The sequence below is a fragment of the Neovison vison genome, chromosome 11 (assembly GCF_020171115.1).
Source record: "Neovison vison isolate M4711 chromosome 11, ASM_NN_V1, whole genome shotgun sequence".
Classification (NCBI taxonomy): domain Eukaryota; kingdom Metazoa; phylum Chordata; class Mammalia; order Carnivora; family Mustelidae; genus Neogale; species Neogale vison.
In genome coordinates this window covers 18419198-18446034 of record NC_058101.1, presented here as the reverse complement: position 1 = coordinate 18446034, position 26837 = coordinate 18419198, and the positions used below count along the sequence as shown (strand labels likewise).

The window sequence follows — 26837 nt, the reverse complement described above, 5'->3', positions numbered from 1 at the left end:
GCAGATTATCCTAGATTATGGAGGTGACCTTAAATATAATCACAAGGGTCTTTATAGGGAAGCAAACAGATCAAAGAAGAAAGTGATGTCATGTCAAAGTGAGAAAAGGTTACTGTGATGTGGGATCCAAGCCAAAGAATGAGGGGATAAACTCCAGAAATGGGAAAAATGCAAGGAAACAGATTCTCTGAAGACTCTCCACATGGCACCAATGTTGCCAACACCTTGGTTTTAGCCATGTAAGACTCATTTTGGATTTCTGATGTCCATACCTGTAAGAGAATAGATTTGCATAATTTTAAGTTGCTAAATTTGTCCCAGAAGCAGCAAGAAAAGTAGAACAGCATCTTAGTTTCTGTACTCCTCACTAATCACTTCAGTCACGTTTTTACTCTCTTCTGTTAAATTACATTTTTCTAATATAAAGAAATGTTTGTGAAATTACATGTAAAAGAATGTAGAAAAGGGATGCCTGGGTGGCTCAGTCACTTAAGCATCTACCTTTAGCTCAGGGCATCATCCCTGGGTCCTGGTATTGAGTCCCACATCGGGCTCCCCATTGAGCAGGGAGCTTCTCCCTCTGCCTGCCACTCCCCCTGGTTGTGTGCTCGCTCTCTGACTGACAAATAAATAAATAAAATCTTTTTAAAAAAGAATGTAGGGACGCCTGGGTGGCTCAGTTGGTTAAGCAGCTGCCTTCGGCTCAGGTCATGATCCCAGCGTCCTGGGATCGAGTCCCACATCGGGCTCCTTGCTCGGCAGGGAGCCTGCTTCTCCCTCTGCCTCTGCCTGCCTCTCTGTCTGTCTGTGCTCTCTCTCTCTGACAGATAAATAAATAAAATCTTTAAAAAAAATAAAAATAAAAAATAAAAAAGAATGTAGAAAAAGAGAGACTTGTGGTTAGATCATTACCTTGTGAAACAAAGAATGTAGTTTTCATACATGTCACAATGTGTTCTGTAAAGTCTCACATTAATTTTAGTTTGATATAGAATAATTTTTTTCAAAGACGAAAACACTTTATCACTTTTGTTACTCTTACTAAATTGCCTCTTAAATTAAAAGTAGGCAACATCGGCAAAATCCTTTGTGAATACTTAGGTGTATAGCTGCAATATAAAAATGATGTTTTTTCTTTTTCATAGAGGGAGAGAGAGTGGAGAAGAGGGGCAGAGGGAGACAGAATCTTAAGAAGGCTCCGTATCCAGCGGGGAGCGGGCTGCAGGGTCCATCTCACAACCCTAAGATTATAACCTGAGCTGAAATTAAGAGTCAGGAACTTGGGCACCTGGGTGGCTCAGTGGGTTAAAGCCTCTGCCTTCGGCTCAGGTCATGATCTCAGGGTCCTGGGGATCGAGTCCCGCATCGGGCTCTCTGCTCAGCAGGGAGCCTGCTTCCTCCTCTCTGCCTGCCTCTTTGCCTCTGTGCCTACTCTTTCTCTAGCAAATAAATAAATAAAAATCTTTAAAAAAAAAAAAAAGGAGTCAGGAACTTAAGAGTAAGCCACCCAGGCATCCTGAATTTTTTTTTTTTAATGATAATGATTGATTTTTTTTTTTCTCTGATTACTTCATTCTCTTACCATTTGAATACGATCTAGATGATTTATGACATATATGTCATATATATGTATGTATGACTATACATTGTGTATGTATGTGTGTGTATAAATATATACATATATATTTATATATATATTTATATATATGTATATATTTATACACACACATATACACATATTATATATCTATGTGTGTACACACACACACACATATACATGCACCATGAAATATGCCATGAAATATATGGTACATATATATGTGCCATGAAATAGTTGCCTTCTCCTTCCCAGGCTTCTAAGTCTGAAACGAAGTCCAGCGCAGCAGGTCTTTGAATGACAGGCAGTGAAAAATAAAGAAAGTATAAAAAAGTTTCTCTGTTGATTGACCCTGAACAAATAACAAATAACTGTCTTTTTTTTTTTTTTTTAAATAGAGAGTGGGAGGGGAGGAGAGCAGGGCAGAGGAGACGGAAGGAGAGAATCTTAAGCAGGCTCCAGGACGCTGAGATCATGATCTGAGCCAAAATCAAGAGTTGGGTGCTTAACTGACTGAGACAGCCAGGAGTCCTAAAATGCTGCTTTTTTTTTTTTTTTTTTTTAAGATTTCATTTCTTTATTTGACAGGCAGAGATCACAAGTAGGCAGAGAGGCAGGCAGGGTATGGGGGGGAAGCAGGCTCCCCGCTGAGCAGAGAGCCCGAAGCAGGGCTCGATCCCAGGACCCTGAGATCATGTCCTGAACCAAAGGCAGAGGCTTTAACCCACTGAGCCATCCAGGTGCCCCTGCTTTTTTTTTTTTTTTTTTTTTTTTTTAATATGGCTATATTTTATCATGAAAATAGGTTACTCTGATTACCTAAACTGCTTTCAGATTTAAATAGCAAAGTATTATGATGGTCATTTTTGGTTTTTTTTGTTTGTTTTTGCATAAACAGATACCTTTGATATATTTTCATCTCAGAGAATAGTGTTTTATATGATTCAAACACTGATTTGTCATACATTAGATGCTGTGAAATACTTGGCTATACTAAGTATTTGTGTGTTTCTTCACGTACATGCCATGTGAAATGCGATAATGCAATGACTAATTTGCTAACAAAAAGACACTCATAGAGCCTTTTTGTTTTGTTTTCACACTCTTCTGTCTTGTCATTGCAATGATTTTCAATGGAGTTTTACACATTTAACACTTACGTGGCTGCAGCATCATGTAAAAATTTCTTAACATCCCTGGGAATGCTTGTTTGTACACAGGGATTTTAGAATGTAATAAGAATATGTGGTGGAGCCTTTATTGATGGAGAACCCCTGTGGATTAGACTCCCAGCACATAAATAAAACAATAATAAACTTAAATTAATTTAATGGTACCATATTAAATTACTAGACCGTGGAAGCAAACTAATACCATCCTTATATATCTATCATATGAGAAGTTTTAAAAATGTAGTTGAGGGTCATGTTTATATGCTTAACCTATAAATATTTGTAACCAAACGTGAGATAATAGCTGATGATTTTTATCTAGATAATGGAAGTTAAAACAAAGATCACTTTATTGTATTGAGCAGAAAAGTGGCTAATTATTTTATATATAAGAAGAACTTAAATGAATAGCAGATACGCACATAAACATAGCAATATCATTTTCACTATATGTTGCTGTGTTGTGGCAAATAGTGGTGCTTTTTTGTCTAAAGGTGGTTTTTTTCATTATCACACTTAATTTTGTTCCTATGCTTCTCCGAACCATATTGGAATGAATTAGTAAGCAGTAAATGATTCAGTATCATATTACTAATCCTGTGATTATGTGTATCTTCCCTGGTAGTCATCATAAGACATTAAAAAAATAAATAATTTTGCTTTAAAATTAGTGCTCATAATCAATAACATTCAACATACTAAGTAACATTTTTTAAATAAACCTGATCAGTGGAGGGCAACTAAATGTGAGTTAAAGGCTTATATATGGGTTGAGTTCAAAGGACATGTTTTTGGTTTGTTTCTTTTGGAAACATCTGCATAAATATTCATTGTTCCTTTCCTCCTTTATGCTCAGACACTTATCTTTCCAGTTGTAATTTGACTGATATTTCTGTAACAACTGATATTTCCAGTTGTTACATACCCGTTTGGATTGAGGGGGCCTGGTCGTGTAATATTAATTTAAATTCAGAATCTCCTTGGAATGGCTGATCCACATCATGACTGAAGGAACCCTGGGCCACTTGGATATTTTACACCTGATCTCTGCCCCATCAGATCATCATAGTACCCCTAAGAACCTATCAGAGTGAATTAAATCAGTTCTCCAGAGTGACCGTGAAGTGTATGAATACATTCATACATTTTAGACATTTGTACGTTTTAGAAGATAGCAGTAAAATGGTTTTTAGGGTCAGTGTTCTGGAATCCAGTGACTACCGTTTGATTTGTGAGAGTCTGAAAAGTCATTTAACATCTTCACACCGATTCCCTCTTCTGTGAAATTGGAGGTAGTAATATTCATCTCATAAAAGAAGTGACAAGTAGGATATATATGAATATGCTTCCTAAGTGTGAAGGGTTACACAGATCTAGGAGTTTGTAACTATAAATTTTGGACTTAGGATGCCCCAGTTAAAGTAGTTTGCATATAGCTGATGACTTGGCTTACAGTTATTTTGTTTGTTTGTTTGTTTGTTTAAGATTTTATTTATTTATTTGAGAGAGACAGAGATCACAACTAGGCAGAGAAGCAGGCAGAGAGAGAGGAGGAAGTAGGTTCCCTGCTGAGCAGAGAGCCCGATGTGGGACTTGATCCCAGGGCCCTGGGACCATGACCTGAGCCGAAGGCAGAGGCTTAACCCACTGAGCCACCCAGGGGCCCACAGTTTGTTTGTTTGTTTTAATGTGAATCTTCTTTCTTTTATTGTTTATTATTTTCTTTTATTTATTGTTTTATTTATCTTTAATTTATTATTATTTATTTTATTATCTAGCCTAAACCCCAAGAGTGCCTTCCTGGCTGCTACTTCTTTTGTATTGAAAGTTCCTCTCAAAAGGAACAATCTTTTGAAATGAAGTATATTTAACCTATCCTGAAACAAATGTTCATACTGGTAACCATGCTAACTATGACAACCAAAAGTGTACTTTGTGCATATATATGATATTTTACATTTTTTCTCATGCATTTTTATAAGCACATTAACCTTGTGAAGGGGTAAAGTAACTGGCTTAAAGGAATAAAATAACTGGTTCCCATGTTATGTAGATGAAAATTCAAATTCCAAGAGATTTCACTGAGAACAGTGTTTAGTATTTGTGAGTGCCTCCTGTCTACATACATTACTGTCTACCCTTAGCAGCTTTCAAATGTGCAATATAGTCTTATTGACCATAATCACCAAGCTGTACATTGCATCCCATGACTTTATTATTTTATAACTGGAAGTGGTAACTTTTGATCCCCATTAGTCATTTCTCCTCAAAACTGTCTGCTGTTGGAGTGGATTTCTTTTTTATTGAATCAAGTTTCTGTTGAAAAAATATTGAAACTTCTATCACTGTAAATAAGGCTTAATACTTTCATAAGATTATGAGGTTTTCTCTGTGAATATTAGTGGATTAGGATGCATTTGACCATATTATTGCGGTCTTTTCTCATCCTTTATTATGTGTTCTAAAAACATCTTTAATATCAAGGATACTGAAAATCATTTTTAAATTTATATTTATATTAAAAGTAAACAATGGAAAATTCTGAGTTTAAGGCACCTGAGAACATTTGATTTTTTTATTTCACATTTATCATCTATAGTATTTTAGAATGAATTTACTTTAATGATTTTGACAAATCACTATAAAAGTATATAAAAGTACTCTTAGTTGTATATATTGTTCATTGTTCAATAAGCTTTCATCAGAAGTATAGTTCATTTTATTTTTATTTACAGTGATTGAAATTAGAAAAAGAAGACAGAACCATTAAACTTCTGTTTTTGGAGTGTAGTCTTTAAACAATATTAGAGTGTATCGTATACAAGAATAATATTCTAGATTATCTACCTTTCTCCCTGATTTTTAAGAATCTTAGCTTATAAAGAACATTTAATATAATCATTTGTAAAATATGGAATTACTTTGAAAAGTTAATGTTTTAAAGTCTTGCTGTTCAGTGCAGAACAATGATGATAATGACTGCAAATATATTATTGGTATAGCATGTTTTGGTTTATATATCTTCTCACATATATATCCCACTAATTGAAAGGCTTTTTTTGAGTTATATTTGGTTAACGTTGAGTAAGATATTTGGGACTCACAAAGGTGTCTAATGTTTACAGCAAATGATCAGCCAATTTTCTTATATATGCAAAAATAATTAATATTTTTGTAAAAAATAATATGTAATATATAAACTGGTAGGTGCACATATCTAGATAGATAAGCGGATAGGTGAATTAGTATAGTGGTCATATATCTTTTAATCTAGTCTATATGGACATAACCATTTGCAATCTCTGATTTAAGACCACTTTCTGTGTACTTTGATAATTGTAAATTTTTTTAAGATTTTATTTATTTATTTGACAGACAGAGATCACAAGTAGGCAGAGAGGCTGGCAGAGAGAGGGAGGAAGGGAAGCAGACTCCCAGCTGAGCAGAGAGTCCAATGCAGGGTTCAATCCCAGGACCCCGGGATCATGATCTGAGCCGAAGGCAGAGGCTGAGCCGCCCAGGCGTCCCGATAATTGTAAATTTTAACCTTTACACTCAACTCATACATTGCTAGTGATCTGTCTGTTGATATAAAACATTGATTGTTTAAATAATAAAAGATGTGTTAGTTGCTTTTCCATATCAGAATATTATAAGAGTTCACATAACTTCTAAATGAATTTTATTATCTGAGATGTAGCGATTAGAATAAAATGTTGATAATAGGGTATAAAACGAGTTGATGAAGAAAGAAAGCAACACACACACATATATATATATAATATATATATTTCAAATTTGCCCTGACTTAATGACTGCAGATCAGAAATACTACTTTTACAGAATATGTGCATTTTACTAAATTTCATGATGTATACTTCTTTTATTGTTAATTATTTCTACTTCAAAAGTATTCCTGGTATTTTTCTTTGATGAAGAAAAGATGAGGAACAAGTAACTGTAGGTTTTTATATCTTCTCATTTTATGAATACCTGAGATTGACTTATGAGGTTTTTTTTTTTTCCCAAGGCATGATGTGAAAATCGTATGCCTTAACTGCAAAGAAACATGTATCTTATCTTGAGACATCACCTTCAAAAAGTTTTCTTTGTAAAAGGGAAGTGCTGCTATTTTTTGAAAGTCTGAATACACTAACACGGCAAGGTGCCTCCTTGCAGCAAAAGCATAAGAACAACCACATAGACGCTGATGTTATTACACGGCTGTCTGATAATCACCCTCAGACAGTAAATCCACACAAAAGAACTTTGGGGACATGCTGATCCTCAACATTAACTGTTAGGCTAAATTGCCTGATAAGTATGGAATATTGACTTTTATTAATCTTCCATTGATTGCACAGAATATATTTTTCAGCTTACAGCATTCACTAATGAATCAATTTTAATTTAGGGACTAAATAAAATCTTCATTAAGGCCAACAAATGGTAGCCTCCAGTAAACACAAAGCATTTTCACAGTAAATCAAGCTAAAGTCTGCCCTCTATGCTCCTTATTCTGCCAGTATCAAAGAAGGATACAGAAGTATATGGTCATATCAGAGAGTGAAGCATTTCTTCAAGAAGGTATAATGGCAAATACTAGCCATGAGGGACTGTATTTCTGAGATGAATAAACAAGCACATTAAACAGGATAACTAGAATGTCTCATCCTATACAATTAGTGGCAATATTATAGTTGGAAAAAAAAAACCATGATTTTTTCTATAGAAATATCTACCTATCAATAAATTATCAAATCTAGACAATTTCTGAGTAAAATTGACCATAGCAAACCCATTCTGAGCTTGGGCGTCTTTTTCAAAATAAGGATCAGTTTCATTATATGTATCTTTACCCATGATTAAGTCTGCACAGCCCAGATTTGTTTAACCCAATTGCCACAAAAATGGATAGTTTATATTTCTACTTCAGCAGTGGTTTTTGATTATTCTCTTTTGAGATTTAAAATTATTTTAAATTATAGGAGATTGGCATTGGTGAACAGCAGTCTGTGAGGTTAGTGTAATTATTTATCTGAACAAGGGAACATGAGCATCAATTCTTAAAAAATAGTTTTACTTACAGTGTTAGTAATATATTCATATATATTAGATTTTACATATATTTTAATATTCAAATATTAAATTTTTATTGAATTTTTAAAAGTTTGGCTAAAAGCTTTTGCACATCGTATTTTCACTGCCTTTAAAGTGGGTATCATGATAATTGGCAAATTTATTTTACAATTTCTTTTTTTTTTTAAGATTTTATTTTTATTTGACAGACAGAGATCACAAGTAGGCAGAGAGGCAGGCAGAGAGAGAGGGGGAAGCAGCCTCCCTGCTGAGCAGAGAGCCCGATGCGGGGCTCGATCCCAGGACCCTGAGATCATGACCTGAGCTGAAGGCAGAGGCTTTAACTCACTGAGCCACCCAGGCGCCCCTATTTTACAATTTCTAATAAAACTCTGTAGTCATATTTTCTCAATTTTTAAAAAATAACGGCAGTTTGTCATTCCTACCAAACAGTCCTTACCTATGTACACATTGGCAGTATTCTACGGGCCAGTTAGTGTTGCTTAAGCAGTATTTAACTTCTAACTCAAAATCATACCATTTTCCCTGAAATATTAAATTTGTTAGTAGGAGTAAACTGGATGAACTGATTTTTATTTCTAGTTTTTTAAGTGTACCACAGATATTTCCTTCAAAGGTCTAAAATTCTAAATTGACCAAAACCTTATGTAAACTCTTTGTAACAAGAACGAAAATAAAATTAGTACTGGTGTTAGTAATGATTTAACTTCCCATAAATTTATTATCTCTTTTCTCTTGACTTCAGGTGCAATAACAGAACGCAGTGTGCAGTGGTGGCAGGTCCTGATGTTTTTCCGGACCCGTGTCCAGGAACCTATAAATACCTGGAAGTGCAGTATGAATGTGTCCCTTACAGTATGTATATTCCTGTTCTGTTCTTGGGAAAAGATACTGAGCTTTGTTTTGCATGCATTGAAAAAGTATTCTCTATGAAAGCATAAGAATTATCACATTTTTACATGTTTTTTTTAAAAGACTGGCTAATTTGAATTTTTCAGGATCATATATCCGCCCACCATTGGAATAATTAGATGTTGCATGCAGGATTCTGCAGCATCCATTTTGACTATACATTTCTGTATATCAATACTCATTCTAAAAGGTTTCTTAATGCAAGAATATAAAATTTTTAGAAGAAAGTTGAAATGAATGACATGCCAATACTGCATCCTTCTACGTCCAAGCAAATAGAAAGTGAAAATGAGTAATATACTTACTTAGTATTATATTATGTAAATATTATATATAGTATTATGTTTCGCTATATATAACATTATATAATGTTAATTTTATATAATGATAGTGGCATAGAAATTGATAAACTTTAAGTTTAATAAAACAGTTATGTCTAATCTATAAGTGCTGTCAACATTTTGAGGATGAGAAATATATTCACCCAGAAGGAACAAACTGAAAAGAAAACACAAAAATTACATGAACTAAAGCATTCTTCAGAATTTACCTCTTACAGCCTCAAGAAGTTTTCTTCGCAACTTTTCAGTCAGATATGGCATATGCCAACCACATATTTTTTCTTCAGGAATAAGGAAGAATCAAACCATCAAAACTGGAGCATTTTTCTGACTTTTCTACCCAAAGGAAGAATCACCATTTCATAGAAATATTTTTGATCTGACTATTTATTATTCATGGCATTCCTTAGTGAAGATCACTCAGGAAATCCTGCATTCTCACATTACATATTCAGTACATCCCAAGAGTAGAAGACACTGGGGATCGCCCATAAATCCCAGGTTCCAACTTCCTTTGACATCTCTGAAGAGAAGTATCTGGGGGTCAGCCAGTGTAGCTGTGCCAAGAGATAGTTCGAAACTCGCCTCATTTCTGCTTATTTAAGAAGCAGCACATTACTCATAAACTGTAAGTTGTGCATAATCTAATAATAGAGAGCAATTTGGCCAGCAAGAAATGAATTGAAATTTTAAAGTAATAATGAAAGCAGTCGACAGAAAATTTCATTTTTGTTTTATTTATTGTGTAATTCATTAAAGAAAGTTTATCTGGTGCAGGCTTAGAAGCTAATTTTCCTTGTTATAACAGAAATCGTAAGTGTATGGGTTCTACTGAAATCTCCACTGAAGTTATGCTTCTTGTACACTGTTATCTCTAGGGATCCTTCTATGGAAAGATAAAGCTCTTACTGACCAGTTATTGTTCATTAGTGATATTTTAAGGTAATAATATTTGCCTTTTGGAACTTTGTCAATTATATTTAGATGATATAATAAGATCTTTGTGAATTATGTAGAATAGCTGTTTCCAAAGGCATTTTATAAAAATCCACCATAAGGAATACCTCATTTTTAAAGACAGTTTGAGGAAACTTTCAGTCATATTTTTGAAACATGAAGGCTGAAGTAGGAAATGTCAAGCTAGATTTTTTCACAATTTTTAAATATTAAAGAATTTCACAGCTGTCTCTTCAATTTTCTGTATTTCTTCAGAATTTCTTTGAGGACAGCTACTCCAAAATCCTCTGGCCAACTTATTTTGAAAAATCATCTACTTAAATCATTTCAATATAAACAAGAATTTGTGCATACCCTTTGGCATAAAAGGAGTATGGTTTACCACATTATTTCCTTTCTCTTTTACAAATTTTCAGAGATGAATTATTTGATTTCTGCGTATCCTATATATATATAGGTTTCTGGTAATCCTTAAAATCTATGGATCACTTTAGATGTATATCCATTATGTTAAAATATTCATCTGATTATTTTATTAATTATTAAATTAAAGTGCAGCCACTTGCCTGTTAACATACTGGTTTAAGTTACATGGGTTAGTATGATTGCCCTTGTTTGAATGTCTTCAGTATGATTCAGTTGAAAGTGTAATGTGTAATTGGGAATTCATTTAGTAAATTTAACATGATTTTAAAAGGAAAAAAATACACAAGGAAGTATAAACCATGAAGTAAAGTATAGTGACTTACTTGAAAGGTAGATTGGTTTAATGGGAAAAAACCACCAGAGATCAGGAAGCCTAGGTTCAGAATATGGTCTGGTTACTTAACAGAAAAGCATAGGTCCTTAAGCAAAGGTAAACTATTAAATTTTTCTTGATCTCACTTTATAGACATTCCCTGATCTGTAGTAAATTGATTTAGATTAACACTAAGTTCTTTTTCTTATCCCTAGCATAAAATACAGACTTTTCCAATGCTGTAAAAGAAAAAAAAAAAAAAAACCAATTACTTAAAATTGGCCACCATTTATTGGCACTTACTACATCCTATTTACCACATGGGTTAAATATTTGTGTATATTATTTTATTTAATTTTCATTATATCCTTCCTGTTAGGTATGAGTATCACTATTCTGACTGAAGCTCAGTAGGATAAGTTAGTGTTTCATGTAAAATACAGAGTAGCTGGAAAATGACATAGCCAAGATTTGAGCCTGCCTCTAATACCTGTTAAGGACACAGCGATAGTTCTCCCCAGAGATTTTCTCCTCTATATTTTCATGAGTTATCCAATCTTGTTTAACTCTTAAAATTTTCATCACTGTAGTTATGGCACATGGTAGAAGCAAATGCTTCAAGGGCCTGAATCTTTTTTTTTTTTTCTTTTTTAAGGTTTTGTTTACTTATTTGCCAGAAGGAGAGGGAAAGAGAGAGCAACAGGCTCCCTGCTGAGCAAGGAGCCTGATGCAGGACTCAATCCCAGGACCCCGGGATCATAGCCTGAGCCCAAGGCAGTCGTGTAACCCTCTGAGCCAGGCAGGCGTCCAGCTGGACTCTTTCTGTTAGTTCTTTTGCTACTTAACTTTGAAGAGGTTTTTATGCCTTTCTTAAAATAGCTGGTTCACTGCAAACTTTTATCTTCCCAATCACCTGAGAAAGCATAATGACAAAAAGGAGTTCAGCTATAAAACTTTTGCCCAAAGTTTGGAATGAGGCTCTTAGCTAAGTAGTAACTTAAGAAGTTATTTAAATCACCCATATTATAACAGAAATCCTTGTATGTAATATATTATTGGAATATCCCTAATGTGTTATTAGGAGGTAAACTTCAGACTTAGGATTCGTTGTTAGTGTTTTAAATTTTTCTAATTGAGCACCTCAATAAACAAATTATGTTAGGTTCTATTTGTTATACAGTTCAGTAATACCCATTTTCATTTTTAAGACAACAAACTTCATTATATATAAGTGATATATTTGATCTTTATGAATGTTTTCTTCTTAATATGGAGATGTGGGAAAAATACTATTATTAAATTTTCTTTCTTTATATAAACTCTGTGTGTGAGTTCTCTTGGTAATATTTTTAAAGTGATACTTTCCCATGGAAAAATATAGAAAAAATGAGAATATCAAAATATAGATAAAATATGTGGGAAACATATTAATATTAATAATACGTTAGCATAATAAAGGTGATAGACATAAAAATTCAGCAAAATTCTTTGTTTCACATCAGAAATGTGGAGTTAAAATATCTGAGATAAGCTTGCGATATATTTTTTAAACATTCAATAATTTTTTGCAGAGGTTTTGGCATCAATAAATAGGTACATGGTTAAACAATGACAGTTTTAGAAGAACCTTAACCTGAATCAGGTGGTATGACTTCTTTCTTTCTTTCTTTCTTTCTTTCTTTCTTTCTTTCTTTTTTAAGATATTCATAGGAAAGAAAGTTTAAAAAAATAGTGATCAAAAACAATTTTGTGAGGCCACTTTCTTTGAGTGAATCCTAAGTCTGAAGTTTACTTTTTTTTTTTTTTTTTAAGATTTTATTTATTTATTTGACAGGCAGAGATCACAAGTAGGCAGAGAGGTAGGCAGATAGAGACAGAGGTGGAAGCAGGCTCCCCACTGAGCAGAGACCCTGATGCGGGGCTCGATCCCAGCACCCTGGGATCATGACCTGAGCTGAAGGCAGAGGCTTTAACCCACTGAGCCACCCAGGTGCCCCAAGTTTACCTTCTAATAACACACTTCTCTGAATTGCTATAGTTATATTTAATTTTTCCTAAATCTCAGCCTTCTCCCTCCTGCCTATATTTTCTTGTTTGGGCTCACAGATATCCTGTTTGTGACCAAATTTGGGACAGATGAATCAATACGTTTCTCTGTTCCTGTCACACCTTAGTCGCAGTGTGACTTTTATAGCCTTCGCATTTACTTTTGAGTGTGATTTTCCTCCTGAGTGTTTTGTTGTTGTTGTTGTTTTCCTCCTGGGAGATGACCCAGATATTCAGAGGTTAAACCTCAGCGTTTATCATGACACACTTTGGCTCTCTACCTTGCTTCTTTGTATCCCATTTCCATTCCTTCTGGCCTGATCCGGGATTGAAATCGTGGCATCTTCAGGTAGAGTTTCCCTCATTTAGCTGGTTTACAGGGAAGATTTGTGTCAGGAGGAAAACAATAAAACAACTAACCACCAATGTAGAGTATTTCTGAGCAAAGAATCTTTACTTTGTATCCTGCTGACAATTTGTCTTTCTTCCAAGGCGTACAATTTCACGCACATTACACTCAGAAAGTGCTTGTCTTTTCTCACAATCCTGCTTTTCTCTTCAGTGCTTTGTTTGTTCCTTTTAGAAATACAAACCACATATTACTTCTTCTAGCAACCTTTTCTTGCGGTGGATTTTCTTAAGAAATGGAGAGAGGGAGCACGCTATTTGGAGAGCTACTAGAAATGAGTGGTTTAACCGATCTTATGTTACACCACGTAGAGATTTTCTCACCATTCACATCAGCCATCTGAAGTTACGTGTGATTGTCTATGGGAAAACATGCAAAATGAGTATTACTGGAAAATTAGTATTTATAAACAATGACATAATCTATTAGTTTTTGTCTTTTTTTTTACTCTAAGAATAAGCATTACACTTCAACATTTAAAACAGACAAGTGTTTATTTAGTTATAAATAACTAAATATATTTTTGCTAGTAATAGTCAAATGAGTGCATATTTTAATATATGCATTCTTTGGTTCTTATTATGTAAAAAATACTTACATATTTTAAAATGCAAGTGCCAAAATCAACCCATAGGTTTAATTTTTAAGATGGCACAGAAATGTCAAGATTTAGGTTGATTGCTTCTGCCCCAGTACATTTTTCAGTTTCTGACACAGAGGAGACATTCGAGAAACATGTATTAGATGGTTAGAGGAAAAAAAAAAAATTAGTCAAAATGGCTCCGCCCAAAGTATTCTGTTCTCAACTAGAATGATTAAACTCAAGAAACTCTAGTCTACAAACAAGACCTTATTCATTCAAATGGAAGATCTATGGTAAAAATATAGAGTATATGAATTTTAGTTCCTTCAAGTTTTTAGGTGATTTTATTCCTCAAGTATGCTACCAGCAACCAGTTTTTCCTATTCTTCTTCCCTGAGCCTCCAAGTAATGTAGCAAGTATTATCCCTTAAATATTGGTCCCTTTCTAAGAGCAGGGTCAATTATTTAAATTCTCTTTTAGAAAAAAAAAATTATCTTTTAGAATAATATTTATTTAAAAAAAATCAGATTCTTCCTCTTTCTTTCTTTTAAGAGAAAGAGAGCAGGGGAGAGAGAGAATCTTCAGCAGGTTCCACACTCAGTGTCGAGTCTGACACGAGGTTCAGTCTCAGCATCTCAGGGTCTTGAGCCGTGACCGAGAGTCCAATGCTGAACCCACTGAGCCACCCACGTGCCCCTTTCTTTTCTCCTTTTGCTCTCCCAGTGCAGTTTCTTTCTTTCTCTCTCAAACATTTTTTTCTCTATTTCACAGTACCTTATACGTGACGGATAACCCATAAATATTTTATAAATGAATCAGTGATTACCTAATAGTTAAAGTTTGCTAATATGCCCAAAGTATCATATATTTTAAAAATTATTAGGAAAACGAGAAGAATAGATGGACCATACTTTCTTGGAGGTCATAATCGTAAACTCTCTCATACCTTTTTCTAGCTGCTCATAGGTTTATGGAAATTTTTTTCAACTAAATGATGCCATTTGCTTTCAAGACATCCCACTTATCTGTCATCACTCAACATCTGTTATATACCAGCGACTGCTACACGTGTTAGCACGTAAAACTATGCAAAAAGATTCTGCCCTCCATGAAATTAATCAAACGGGGCTCGGTCCCCAAAGTTGTAGTGTTTTTAGTTCAGCAAAGCAATGGAGCATTTCACATTAGTGGTGTACAGAGAATGCACACCCTCCCCATAGTGGCTAGTGTGGGGTGGAGGATGGGAATCTTCAGGGACTGTTTTCTAAAGGAAATGACTCTTTTGAGCAGAGTCCTAAAGAATGAGAAGGACAAGCATTTGTAACAGATGGGACAGTGTAAGATCAGAAACTGTATGTGAATGTGAAACCAAACAGACTGATGTTTCCATAAAATACAGAATATAAGAGTGACAGGGGAGATGGACATGCCCATTGGCAGGTAGAAATTGTGACCTCCCTGTAGGCTGTGATTCCTCACAGAAAAGACAATAAAAAACTAGAAAGACAAATTCACCATAAAATCCAGAGCCTACATTTCCTTCACCAGTGATAGACTAGAACTGGGGTGGGGGGGTACATCCTTTAAATAGGGTCTGTTCTTCTCAAATAGCTATATTATCCAGGACTTATCATATTGTACCCGGTTCACTATAATCATTTAAAATGGCTTCTGAAGATACTTAACTTTGCAACTCTTGTTCTAGAGTTTGGATCTAATCAATGCTAATAGATGTAAAAAACACTCCTAAATTGTTACTATATTTCCTTAATTTTTAAAAAGATAGAGAGTTAGTATACTAACAAAAATTCTACCTAAAGAAGTTTTTTGGTGCCTAATATGGGTCAGGCCTTATGTTAGGTGCTGGGGAAAAATAGATATGGGCCCTATAAAGCTGGCAGTCTTGGGAGATAAGGCAACATCACATGAACCAAAACATTTAATCATTAAAATCATTATATGATATAATAACCATTATATCATATAATAAAATCATTATATCATATACAATATAAATCATATAATCATTAAAGATTGCAATTAAATGCAAGAAGAAAATAAGCACAATTGCATGACAGAGAACAGTGAAAGGGCCAGCTCACCTAAGGTGTTGTGAAAGACGTGAAGAATTCAGTAGGCAAGGAGTCTGGGGGAAAAAACTTCCAAGGCAAATAAAAGAGTAGTAAGTAGTAGTAGTAAGAGAAGACCCCCAGGTGGGGAAGAGGTCAGCCTGTTCTCAGACCTGATTGAAAGTTAATGTGACTACGGTCAAGATGAGGGGAGTGACTTGGAGAGAAACAGGCAAGCGACTGGCACTGCTAATACCCTTGTTAATGAAGCAGTGATTTCTTTGAAGGTTGTAAGATTTATTAAGAATCAAAACACAGGGGCATCTGGGCACAGGTCATAATGCCGGGGTCCTGGGATCAAGCCCCACATTGGGCTCACTGCTTAGAGAGCCTGCTTCTCCGTCTTTCTCTACCTGCTGTTCCACCTGCTTGTGCTCTCTCTCTCTCAAAAAAAAAAAAAAAAATCAGAATATGTTTGCAAAATGAAATTGACTAAACTGGCATTCTCTTTAAAATATGTAGTGTAAAAAATACTGCATGATTCTACAGTAATATAAAGGTAAACTTGCATCAAATAAGTCAATCATCAGGTGGCATCAATATTAAGTTCTGGGATCGAGCCCCGCATCGGGCTCTCTGCTCAAAGGGGAGCCTGCTTCCCCCCTCTCTCTCTCTGCCTGCCTCTCTTTCTACTTGTGATCTCTGTCAAATAAATAAAATCTTAGAAAAATTATTTAGATAAGCTCTGTATATACTTCTGGTAGATGAATAATATGTAAATGTATGCGTAGATGCTAATTGTAAGGGAACATGATGAATTGAGAGTATTAAAGAAATTAACTGGATTACCAGTGTTAAGAAAAGATTTGGTTTACGAAGTACAGTGTTGTTATAGACATAAATAAAGTTTGAGAGGTTAACTTAACTATGTTCATTTGCTTTATTTGAAATAATAAAATTATAGAGCTTGGGCACTTAAACTTAATTCAAAGAAATTTTTACAATGTGCTCTAACTGAGAAGCATAAACATGCAAAATTAAAAAAAGACATAGAATGTAACATTTTGTTTTTAAAATACACTGCATATAAGTGGGCCCCTGGGTGGCTCAGTTGCTTAAGCTTCTGACTGTTTGATTCCTGCTCAGGTCATGATCTCAGAGCTGTGGAATTGAGCCCCACATTGGGCTCCACACTCAGCACACAGTCTGCTTAAGTTAATCCCTCTCCATCCCTCCCTCAACTACGGGCTTGTGCATGCACATTCACTAAAGAAAAGTTAAAATTGTTTTAAAAATTAAAAAATAAAATACACTGTATATGGAAAGCAAACTAGTGAAAACATTTGAAAGTGAGGTAATTTTCTAAAGTGTTTATTGCTAAAAAAAGATCTTATGGCAAACATGATATATAAGACCTATGGAGTTAATTGTCCAGATAAATTTTCCTAAATAAATGTATAATCAAATTACTATGAAAGAGTCTTCTTAATTTTTTTGTATCTTAATCATTAATTTATGAAACTAGAAAAATTGAATCAATTGGCTTAGAAAGCACTCCATTCAAATGTTATAATTTAACATAATATTTCATTAAAATGAGTAAGTGATAAAGGGAAATATATGTAAATTTTAATATTTTCATTTTATTGTTGAGGAATTTCTGAAATGGAAGGATATCACAGTTCATGTGAATGCTAGAAAATTTTTTAATTGCTTAAAATTTTTTCAAAACCTTTCTATATATCCCAAAGACATTTAAACAATTAAGTTCTTATCTGGCCGACTCCATAATGATGCTCCCCAAAATATCCATATCTGGAACCTGTGAGTTTTTACCTTAAGTGACAACAGGGACTTTGTAGATGTGATTAAATTTAAGATCTGGAGTTGAGGAGATCATACTGTATTATCCAAGTAGATGGAAGGTAATTGCAAATGTCCTTCTAAGAGCAGGCCAATGTTGGAAATAGGATATATGACAACAGAGACAGAGGCTAGGTTGAGACAGATGAAGATAGGGAAAGGGCCACCAGTCAAGGAATGCAGGCAGCCTCTATGAAGCTGGGGGAACAAGGAATTTTTCTTCCCCCCCAGAGCCTCCAGAATGGACACAACTCTTAACTTCAGCCCTTAACACCCATTTTGGACTTCTGACCTAAGTGTTGTTTGAAACCTCTACATTTCTAAATTTAGGTTATCATATTTTTTAAAGATTTTATTTATTTGGCAGAGAGAGATCATAAGTAGGCAGAGTGGCAAGCAGAGAGAGAGAGAGAGAGAAAGAGAGAGACGGAGGAGGAAGCAGGATCCCTGCTTAGCAGAGAGCCCGATGCGGAACTCGATCCAGGACCCTGAGATCATGACCTGAGCTGAAGGCAGAGGCTTAACCCACTGAGCCACCCAGGAAGCCCTTCTTATCATATTTTAAAAACATAAACATATAAACCTTCTGTAATGGACAGGCGAGATGTAGGGAGTGCAGCATGTTATTATAGACAGAAGTCATGTCAATTCTCTTTATAATGTACCCTACGGTAGACAATCCCAAGGCAAGTTAGGATTTATTAAAATTAATTTTTTTTAAAGATTTTATTTATTTATTTGACAGAGAGAAATCACAAGTAGATGGAGAGGCTGGTAGAGAGAGAGAGAGAGAGGGAAGCAGGCTCCCTGCTGAGCAGAGAGCCCAATGCGGGACTCGATCCCAGGACCCTGAGATCATGACCTGAGCTGAAGGCAGCGGCTTAACCCACTGAGCCACCCAGGCGCCCCTAAAATTAATTTTACTGTATTACAACCACCTACTATTTATGTGAGGCAGCAAAAGAAAAAAAAATGATGGGTAAATAAGGACTTGATTGTGAATATATGAGCTACATAAATAGCATGAATAAATATACTGAGTTTCCCTGTAAATTTAGTTGTATCTTTATGCAGGAATTTCTCACAATAACTGACTTGTAATACCTGAATTTAATTCATGTATATAGACTTCCCAATCTGCTCTGCATGTATTAACTGAATTTTCTTTTGCCAACATTTAGTGAAAATCTAGTTATCTTTAAAATATTGCAGCATTCAGATACCCCCAATAATATAAATATGACTAGCTCTTACCATCTAAGAACCCATAATCTCATCATTTATCATCCTTCAAGTAATCACATCAAGTTAGAATCAAAGCCTAGAAGGAAACTAAGTACCATTTAGTTTTTATTAATATATTTTATAAATGTATTATCTTCTCTCTATGCTAATTGCTTTTCAACTTCAATTAGAACAGAAATCAATGTGGAATAGAATAGTACGTGATACAGAGAAAGAATTGGCTGTTCCTACGTACATCTTCTATGGCAAAGACATATTACCTATGCTCTTTGTCAGTTCCGACCACATTTTCCCTGGGCTCATGTCTCCTAGTTCTCTCAAGCATTGGAGGATGTAAGAGTGGTTAAGAGTCGGAGCCTGGAAATTGACATTCTGACTTTGCCAATTACTGGCTAAGTTCTCATGAAGTTGTATACTACTCTGTGAATGAGTCTCTTCATATAGAAAATAAGGATGATACTCAAATCACAGACTTTCTGTGAAAATTACAAAGAAATGTATGCTAAAAGCCTAGTACAGTGATGACAACATTGGAAATGCTCTTTTTATCATTGCTGTTTGACTGAATCTACATATTGCCTCTCACCTGTTTTCCGTGCCATCATCCTCTGGAGCTTGGAATTATGTAATGCTGGTAACTTAACCCAGGATTTGGGGAGACCCCTGACATCCTAGACTTAGAACTTTCTCTAGTTCTTTTGACTACTGGTGCAATTTTACAAGACTTCTATCTCAGTTCTCCATCTTTCATTTCAGATTACATCTGAAATGTGAGTCCTTCGCAGATACAAGGTCATCTGCTATGTGATTTAGCTCTTAAACCAACTCTTTCTTATGGGGTTACTCTTTTTAATCCCAGTGTGATGACTAAGCCACGTCAGACAACTTTTTTCTGAGTCCACACTCAGTCCACTGGGTTTCTGTGAGTTCTTTTGTCACCTGAATTTCAGGCTCTGCACCCCTTTGGATTTGACCGCTGGTACTGGAAATTGCATGAATCACACCAAGCTTGCCATGGAGGTTGGGCATTGTATCTTTTATTTTCATGCTTTTCTCACCGGTGTTAGCTTTTTTACTACCAATTAATTTATTTCCAGTCCTATTTCTTCTCATAGGCAGCAAGATGTAAAGAGGTTATCAATTACTCAAATGTCTCCAGGCGGACCCTGACAATGTTCTTTTTCATTCAACAAATATTGGTTAAGTCTCTATTATATGAGTCTTCACACACTATTTCTAGGAAATAACGGTGGAATTTAAATTTAAAGCAACCTAAATCCATCTTTAATTTTCTAATAGGTGAAGAAATTGAGAGTCAGAATAAGTAAAATAGTCAATGATTATGTTGTTAGAACTTACTGACTCGTAATGGTCAATCAAATTCTCTTTCCATCATGCTACTTTCTCTTTTTTTTTTTTTTTTAATTTCAGAGTAGTCTTTCTATAGCTTAGAGATGTAAGGAGTGATTAAAACGTACACTCAAAAATATAAAAGATCTAAATATATCCTCTTTAACTGAAATTTGGCATTCTAGCCCAGTGCCTCATTTTAATTCAAATTCTTTCAGAAAAATTTTAGAATTCAAAATGGTCCTAAGGTGACAGCTTGATTATTTGGTCTTTGTTTGCCTTCAGTATGGCCCATAATTAACACAATTAATGATGGCATATTGAGATATCAAAAAACCCAGCTTTCTCCATATATGAGCGATCAGTCCTTTTGTGCATAGTGCTAGATTTCAAGCTATAAGTCCTTTCTCATAAATTTATTTCAAAATTGCCTCAAGAAATTCCGTAAGTGAACATTTTTAGAGAAAGTGGGCTATGCAATTTGCTTTTATGTTCACTATATAGTAAATCACCACACGATAACAATTTTGCTTTTTGGAATCCTTCAAATAGACATCCAAGTTTCTGTGACAAATCTTTTCTTGTCTCGGTTTTGAGAACAGCTTGAAATAAGTTCAGTGCTCAATAACATTGAAATTTCATAGATGCCAAAAACTGTAGTTAAAAGACACACACATACGCACAACTAATGGAATTATTGAGAGAAAAATTAATCTCTCCCAAAAAGCCTAACATAAAATTTCCTTTACTATGATTTTCCTTGACTTGTTTCCCTTCCTATTCTCCTGACCTCTTAGAGAACTCATTGATGTTAAGTTCATCAAGATAAGAGGAAAAGCTCAGAAGGAAGTTCATATTCAAATTTGTTGGAAACAAAAATGCATTCATTCCTACAACAAAGCTTCTATTTTTTTTCTTTTGGATTCATTCTGATTGTTCAAGTGCCAAGAGAACTGATAACTGGTTCCTTCTGTGTATCAGAGTCTAATAGAAACTTTTTATGGCAGTATTTTGGTCCTGTCCTGATCTAGTACTTGCCAAGAGATAACCAATCAAGTGTAATTCCAAAAAAAACAAACAAACAAAAAAAGAAACAAAACAACAACCAAAAAAAAAACCCCACCCAAAACAGAAATAAAAACAAAAACAAAAGCCTACTGAGTAAAGGAATATTATTGGGGATATTAACAGGCAAACCTCTAAGAATTCCTCATTCCTACTTTATCATGCACTTTTTTTTTTTATTAAAGTAAACAGACCATTTATTGCCTAGATGGGAGTCTATAGACAGTAGAAGATCATTGATCTAAATCTAGGTTTACTTATCATGCACTTTCTAATGCTCTTATTAAATGGGTTCAAATACCAAGGTCGGGTATCATCAATTATGACTGTCTGCCCTGCAACAAACGGTGTGTGTTACTCTTCTTAGAAATGAGTGAAAAGAGTAAAGCAAGAAACATATGCTATCAACTTTCTTTAGGGCTCAGCAATCCTTAGTCATTTATTAATACTTGCCCCTCAGTTTTTGGTTAGCACTGATTCTAACACAAAATTCAAGAGTTTATGATAAGTTTTATTACTTGATTGAATCTTACCAGCTGCTGCTTCTTGTGAAAATCAGATGATATTTTCTAAAATGTTGAAATACCTTGTTTTTATCCCCAGGCAGTATCTTGAACACCAGTAGGAGCTGTTCACTAAAAACCCCATTTATCATAGGTTCCAAAAATGTTGAAGATCCAGGGGTGCCTGGGTGGCTCAGTGGGTTAAGCCGCTGCCTTCGGCTCAGGTCATGGTCTCAGGGTCCTGGGATCAAGATCCGCATCGGGCTCTCTGCTCAGCAGGGAGCCTGCTTCCCTCTCTCTCTCTCTGCCTGCCTCTCCGACTACTTGTGATTTCTCTGTGTCAAATAAATAAATAAATAAATAAAAATCTTTAAAAAAAATGTTGAAGATCCACAGTTGATAAGAACCAAGGTAGAGGGACACATGGATGGCTCAGTGGGTTATGTGTCTGCCTTTGGCTCAGGTCATAATCCCGGGGTCCTAGGGTGGAGCTCTGCCAGGGCTCCCCGCTCCTGCTCTCTCTCGCTATCTCTGCCCCTATCTCTGTCTCTCTGTCTCTCAAAAAATAAGTGAAAAAACAAAAAAACAAACAAACAAACAAAAAAATCCCAACAACATAGGGAGACCGTGGTTGCCATCTTATTTTACCAACACAGTGTAAGGTCAGGACCTATTTTTAATTCCATGTTGGCTATTAGGGATGAAGAGTCTTATTATTTACTAGAAATTTCCATATTAACCTAATACTTTTGAAATATGATTTATTTCTTCAATGTAAGAAGATTATTTTTACTGGAATGATAGACACAACAGAATTAAAATAATTTCTAGCACATAATTAGTTCTTAATAAGTTTGCTATTATTTTAATGTCTTCTTTTAATGTCTTCTATTTTAATGGATAGGGTGTTTAGCTTATTGTTGAAAACACTATAACATAAAACTGTGAATCCCAAGATATAAAACATACTGTAATCCTCCATTTAGGCTTTTGAGATATTCTATCTGGATGTGTTTTTAAGAGTTGAAATTCTGGCACAGACTCAAATTCATCTGTCTTTGAATTCTTTTAGTAGATTATAGACTTTTACAAAGACTCTGATCTAATTTTATATTAGTGGCAGTTGCTAGGTAACTCTTTGATGCAAATTAATCATTAAACATTTAGCAGCTCATTCTCTGATTGGAGTGGAAACAGGAGTGACTTCGAAGCCGACAGCCCAGGAAACAACTGATTGAAAAAGAAAATCTTGAGGTGTTTAATAAAAATAGACAGTAACTCCTCAACTTGATTTTCTTCATCTTTGTCATAATCAAAAATGAAAGAAAAATTGCTAGAAAAAAAGAACTTTTTCCTGAGAGTAGATATTGCCCACTGAGCAAGTACCAAGTGCCAATACTTCACTAAATACTTTGAGTAAAGTATTATTTTATTCGCATAGCAATTTAATTACATGATACAATTCCCATTTTAAAAATAGGGAACCTAGGAATATAAATAAAGTAGCTTAGTTTGTCCAAGGTGGACCGAAAGGGGTAGAGTGGGAATTTGAAAACAAGGGTTTCGCTTTGATTTTTATGTTCTTGTTCTTCTCATTATACTAAAGAAGGCATTAAAAATAACTTCCTGGGATGCCTGGGTGGCTCAGTTGGTTGGACGACTGCCTGCAGCTCAGGTCCTGATCCTGGAGTCCCGGGATCGAGTCCCGCATCAGGCTCCCAGCTCCACGGGAGTGTGCTTCTCCCTCTGACCTCCTTGCTCATGCTCTCTCACTGTCTCTCTCTCAAATAAATAAAATCTTAAAAAAAAAAAAAAAAAACTTCCTGTCTGAGAATTGACAAGACTAACCAACTCTCTTTTAAAGTATTTTACTGCCCCTTTATCCTGATGCCTCAAAAGTAGAATCAGGTGTGAAGTTCGCCTGACCTTTTTTTTTTTAATTTAAGATTTTACTTATTTATTTGACAGACAGAGATCACAAGTAGGCAGAGAGGCAGGCAGAGAGAGAGAGGAGGAAGCAGGTTCCCCGCTGAGCAGAGAGCCCGATGTGGGGCTCGATCCCAGGACCCTGGGACCATGACCTTGAGCTGAAGGCAGAGGCTTTAATCCGCTGAGCCACCCAGGCGCCCCAAGTTCGCCTGACTTTAAAGGATTTTTCATTAAGAGGTAGGAATCATTGTGAGGAACCTAGTGTTAGAAGAAGGAGGGAGAGAAAACTGCAGTGGGTGAGTGGAATGTTCCGTATCGCTTATTCTGTAATTGTTCGGAATTGAGTATTATTTATAATATTCTGTCGCTGTTAATAGTTGAGCTTTTCTATTCGTTTTCTACTGCTGCTGTACTGAATTCCCACAAACATGGTGGCTTGAAACCGTACAAGTGTGTTCTCTGACAGGTACCGAGGCCGGTCGTCTGAAATCAGGGTACTGACAGGGCTTCTTCCCTTCTGAAGATGTCAGGGGAGAATCTGTTGCTTTGTTTTTTCCATCTTCAAAAGCCACTGGCATTCAGGGGCATGTGGCCTCTTCCGACCTCAAAGCACAGCATTCCACCTCTGCTTCTGCCTCATATCTCGGCCTTACACCCGCTTTCCTCCCTTTCAGAAGGACCCTTGGGATTAGATTGGTTCCACCCGGATGACTCAGGATCATCTCAAAATCTTGTGTTTTGTGTGTGTGTTTGTTTTTTTGTTTGTTTTTGTTATTGGATTTTTTGGTTTGTTTTTTGTTTTTGTTTTGTTTTGTTTTTTGCCATGAAAGGTAAAATATTAACAGATTCTGAGGATTAGGGCTTGGACGTCTCGGGGGAGGACATTTTTCAGGTTTTTCTTAATTAAGTACAGATGTTTATTTTTTTAAAAGTTCGATTCATACAGAACACACGTGAAACTACTTATTTTTTATGTACAGTGTTTTATTAGATTCAGGTGTACAATATAGTGATTCAGCGACTCCTGGTGCTCATCACAACAGGTGCCCTCCTTAATCCCCATTTTCTATTTCACCCATCCCTATCTCCCTCCCCCATAACATCTGTTTTTTCTCTATAGTTAAGAGTCTGTTTCTTGATTTCTCTCTCTTTTCACTTTGTTCCTTTGTTTTGTTTCTTAAATTCCACATTTGAGAGAAATCAGATGGTATTTGTCTTTCTCTGACCGGCTTGTTTCATTTAGCAAAATACTTTCTCGCTCCACCAATTTCATTGTAAATGGCAAAATTTCTTTTTTTTTTTTTTTGATATATCACTTTTTCTTTATTCATTTATCCATCAATGAACACTTGAGCTGCTTCCATATCTTGGCTCTTGCAAATAATGCTGCTATCAACATAGGGAGGCATGTATCCCTTTGAATGAGTGTTTTTTTATTCTTTGGATAAATACCCAGTAGTGTGATCATTGGCTTGTAGGGTAGCTTGATTTTTAATTTTTTGAGGAACCTCCCTATGGTTTTCTATGGTGGCTGCACCAGTTTTCATTCTCATTGATAGAGCACAAGTGTTCTTTTTCTCCACATCCTTGCCAGCACTTGTTGTTTCTTGATTTTAGTCACTGTAATAGATGTGAGATAATATTTCATTGTGGTTTTGGTTTGTATTTTCCTGATGGTAAATGATGCTGGACATCTTTTCCTGTGTCTGTTGGCCATCTGTATGTTGTGTTTGGAGAAATGTCTGTTTTCTGTTTCTTAATGATCAAGTATACCTGATTATCGAGTATCAGTGATCCTAGAATGCTCATTTATCTAGGAGTATATGGGCCATCCATGGCTGATTTCAGACTATAAATTAAATCGAAGCCACGCCATTTGCCTTTTTCCTGTACAATAAAATGTCTTTTCTTTCCTGGTTACATAGATGATAAGTAAGCTAATAATAAAATGAAGATGAAAGTAAATACTTGAGTTTCTACCACTGGAGATAAATTCAACTAACATTGCCATGACTATTCTTTTAGGTATTGCTTCAAGTGTGTATCCATATACACATACAATTTTATGTGGATAAAATAAATAAATGAAAAATATATGTGTATATACATAACCCCCCCCACACACATACTTGTGTGTATGTATGTATATGTGCATGTGTATAGGGGGGTGTGTATGTGTAGTGTGCATTCTTCACAGTCCTCTATGTACTCACATGTCCTTTGGAGACTTTTACATGAATATTGGTTTAAATATGGCTGTATTTGTGTATTTACAAAAACAGGATCGTATTATACACATCTTGCTTTTCTCGCTCTATGACTACACTATACAACGTCTTACGAAGTTTCCCGTTAGTCAGCTGGCATAATTTTATTTACTTCTTTTTAAGGGCTTTAAAGTAGTTCATGGTTTGATGTAGAGACAATGTATTCAGTCATTCCCCTACTGGTGGATTTTTTTTTTCTTCATTATGTCAGAAGGTGAATGATGTTGAAATCTTTATCTTTACTGCTGAGATTATCTTGCTTGATCTGCTAGAACATCTGCTTTATCTTCAACAGCAGTGAGGCACTTGCAACTTGACTCAAGAGAACTTTTCTGCTGACCAGAGTTAATGGCTCAAGCTCTGGAGAAAATCTGAGAGGGATAGAGACTGTGACCTTTCATCCTCCAGCGAAGTGACTGACCCAATACCACTGACTATTTTTAGCCTTTGCTGATGTTTGAGGGATGTGTTTTTGTATCTGTACAATCAGTTGATTGGGAAAATTTTCATTAAGTAAACTGTGGGAATGTCTTGAATGACATCTGTCACAGGCAGTGCAGCTAACTTAATGAAAATACCTATTAGAGGAGAAAACAAAGTAACATTGAACTACTCCAAAAAGGAGGGACTGTTACACTAACTTCTGTGCTGGCAGCAAAGCTGGAAGTTTTGTTTCTATTTTTTACCTT

General features: G+C 35.3%; 1 protein-coding gene across 13 annotated transcripts in view; it reads left to right on the top strand.

Annotated features, from left to right (window-relative positions):
• The window catches only part of ADGRL3 (adhesion G protein-coupled receptor L3), a 793594-nt gene that overhangs the window by 464554 nt on the left and 302203 nt on the right, over positions 1 to 26837 (top strand). For all 13 annotated transcript variants that reach the window (XM_044268179.1, XM_044268169.1, XM_044268166.1 and 10 more), the window contains one exon: positions 8615 to 8724. In XM_044268179.1, the coding sequence (XP_044124114.1) occupies positions 8615 to 8724 (110 nt within the window). The remainder of the gene's footprint in view (positions 1 to 8614; positions 8725 to 26837) is intronic.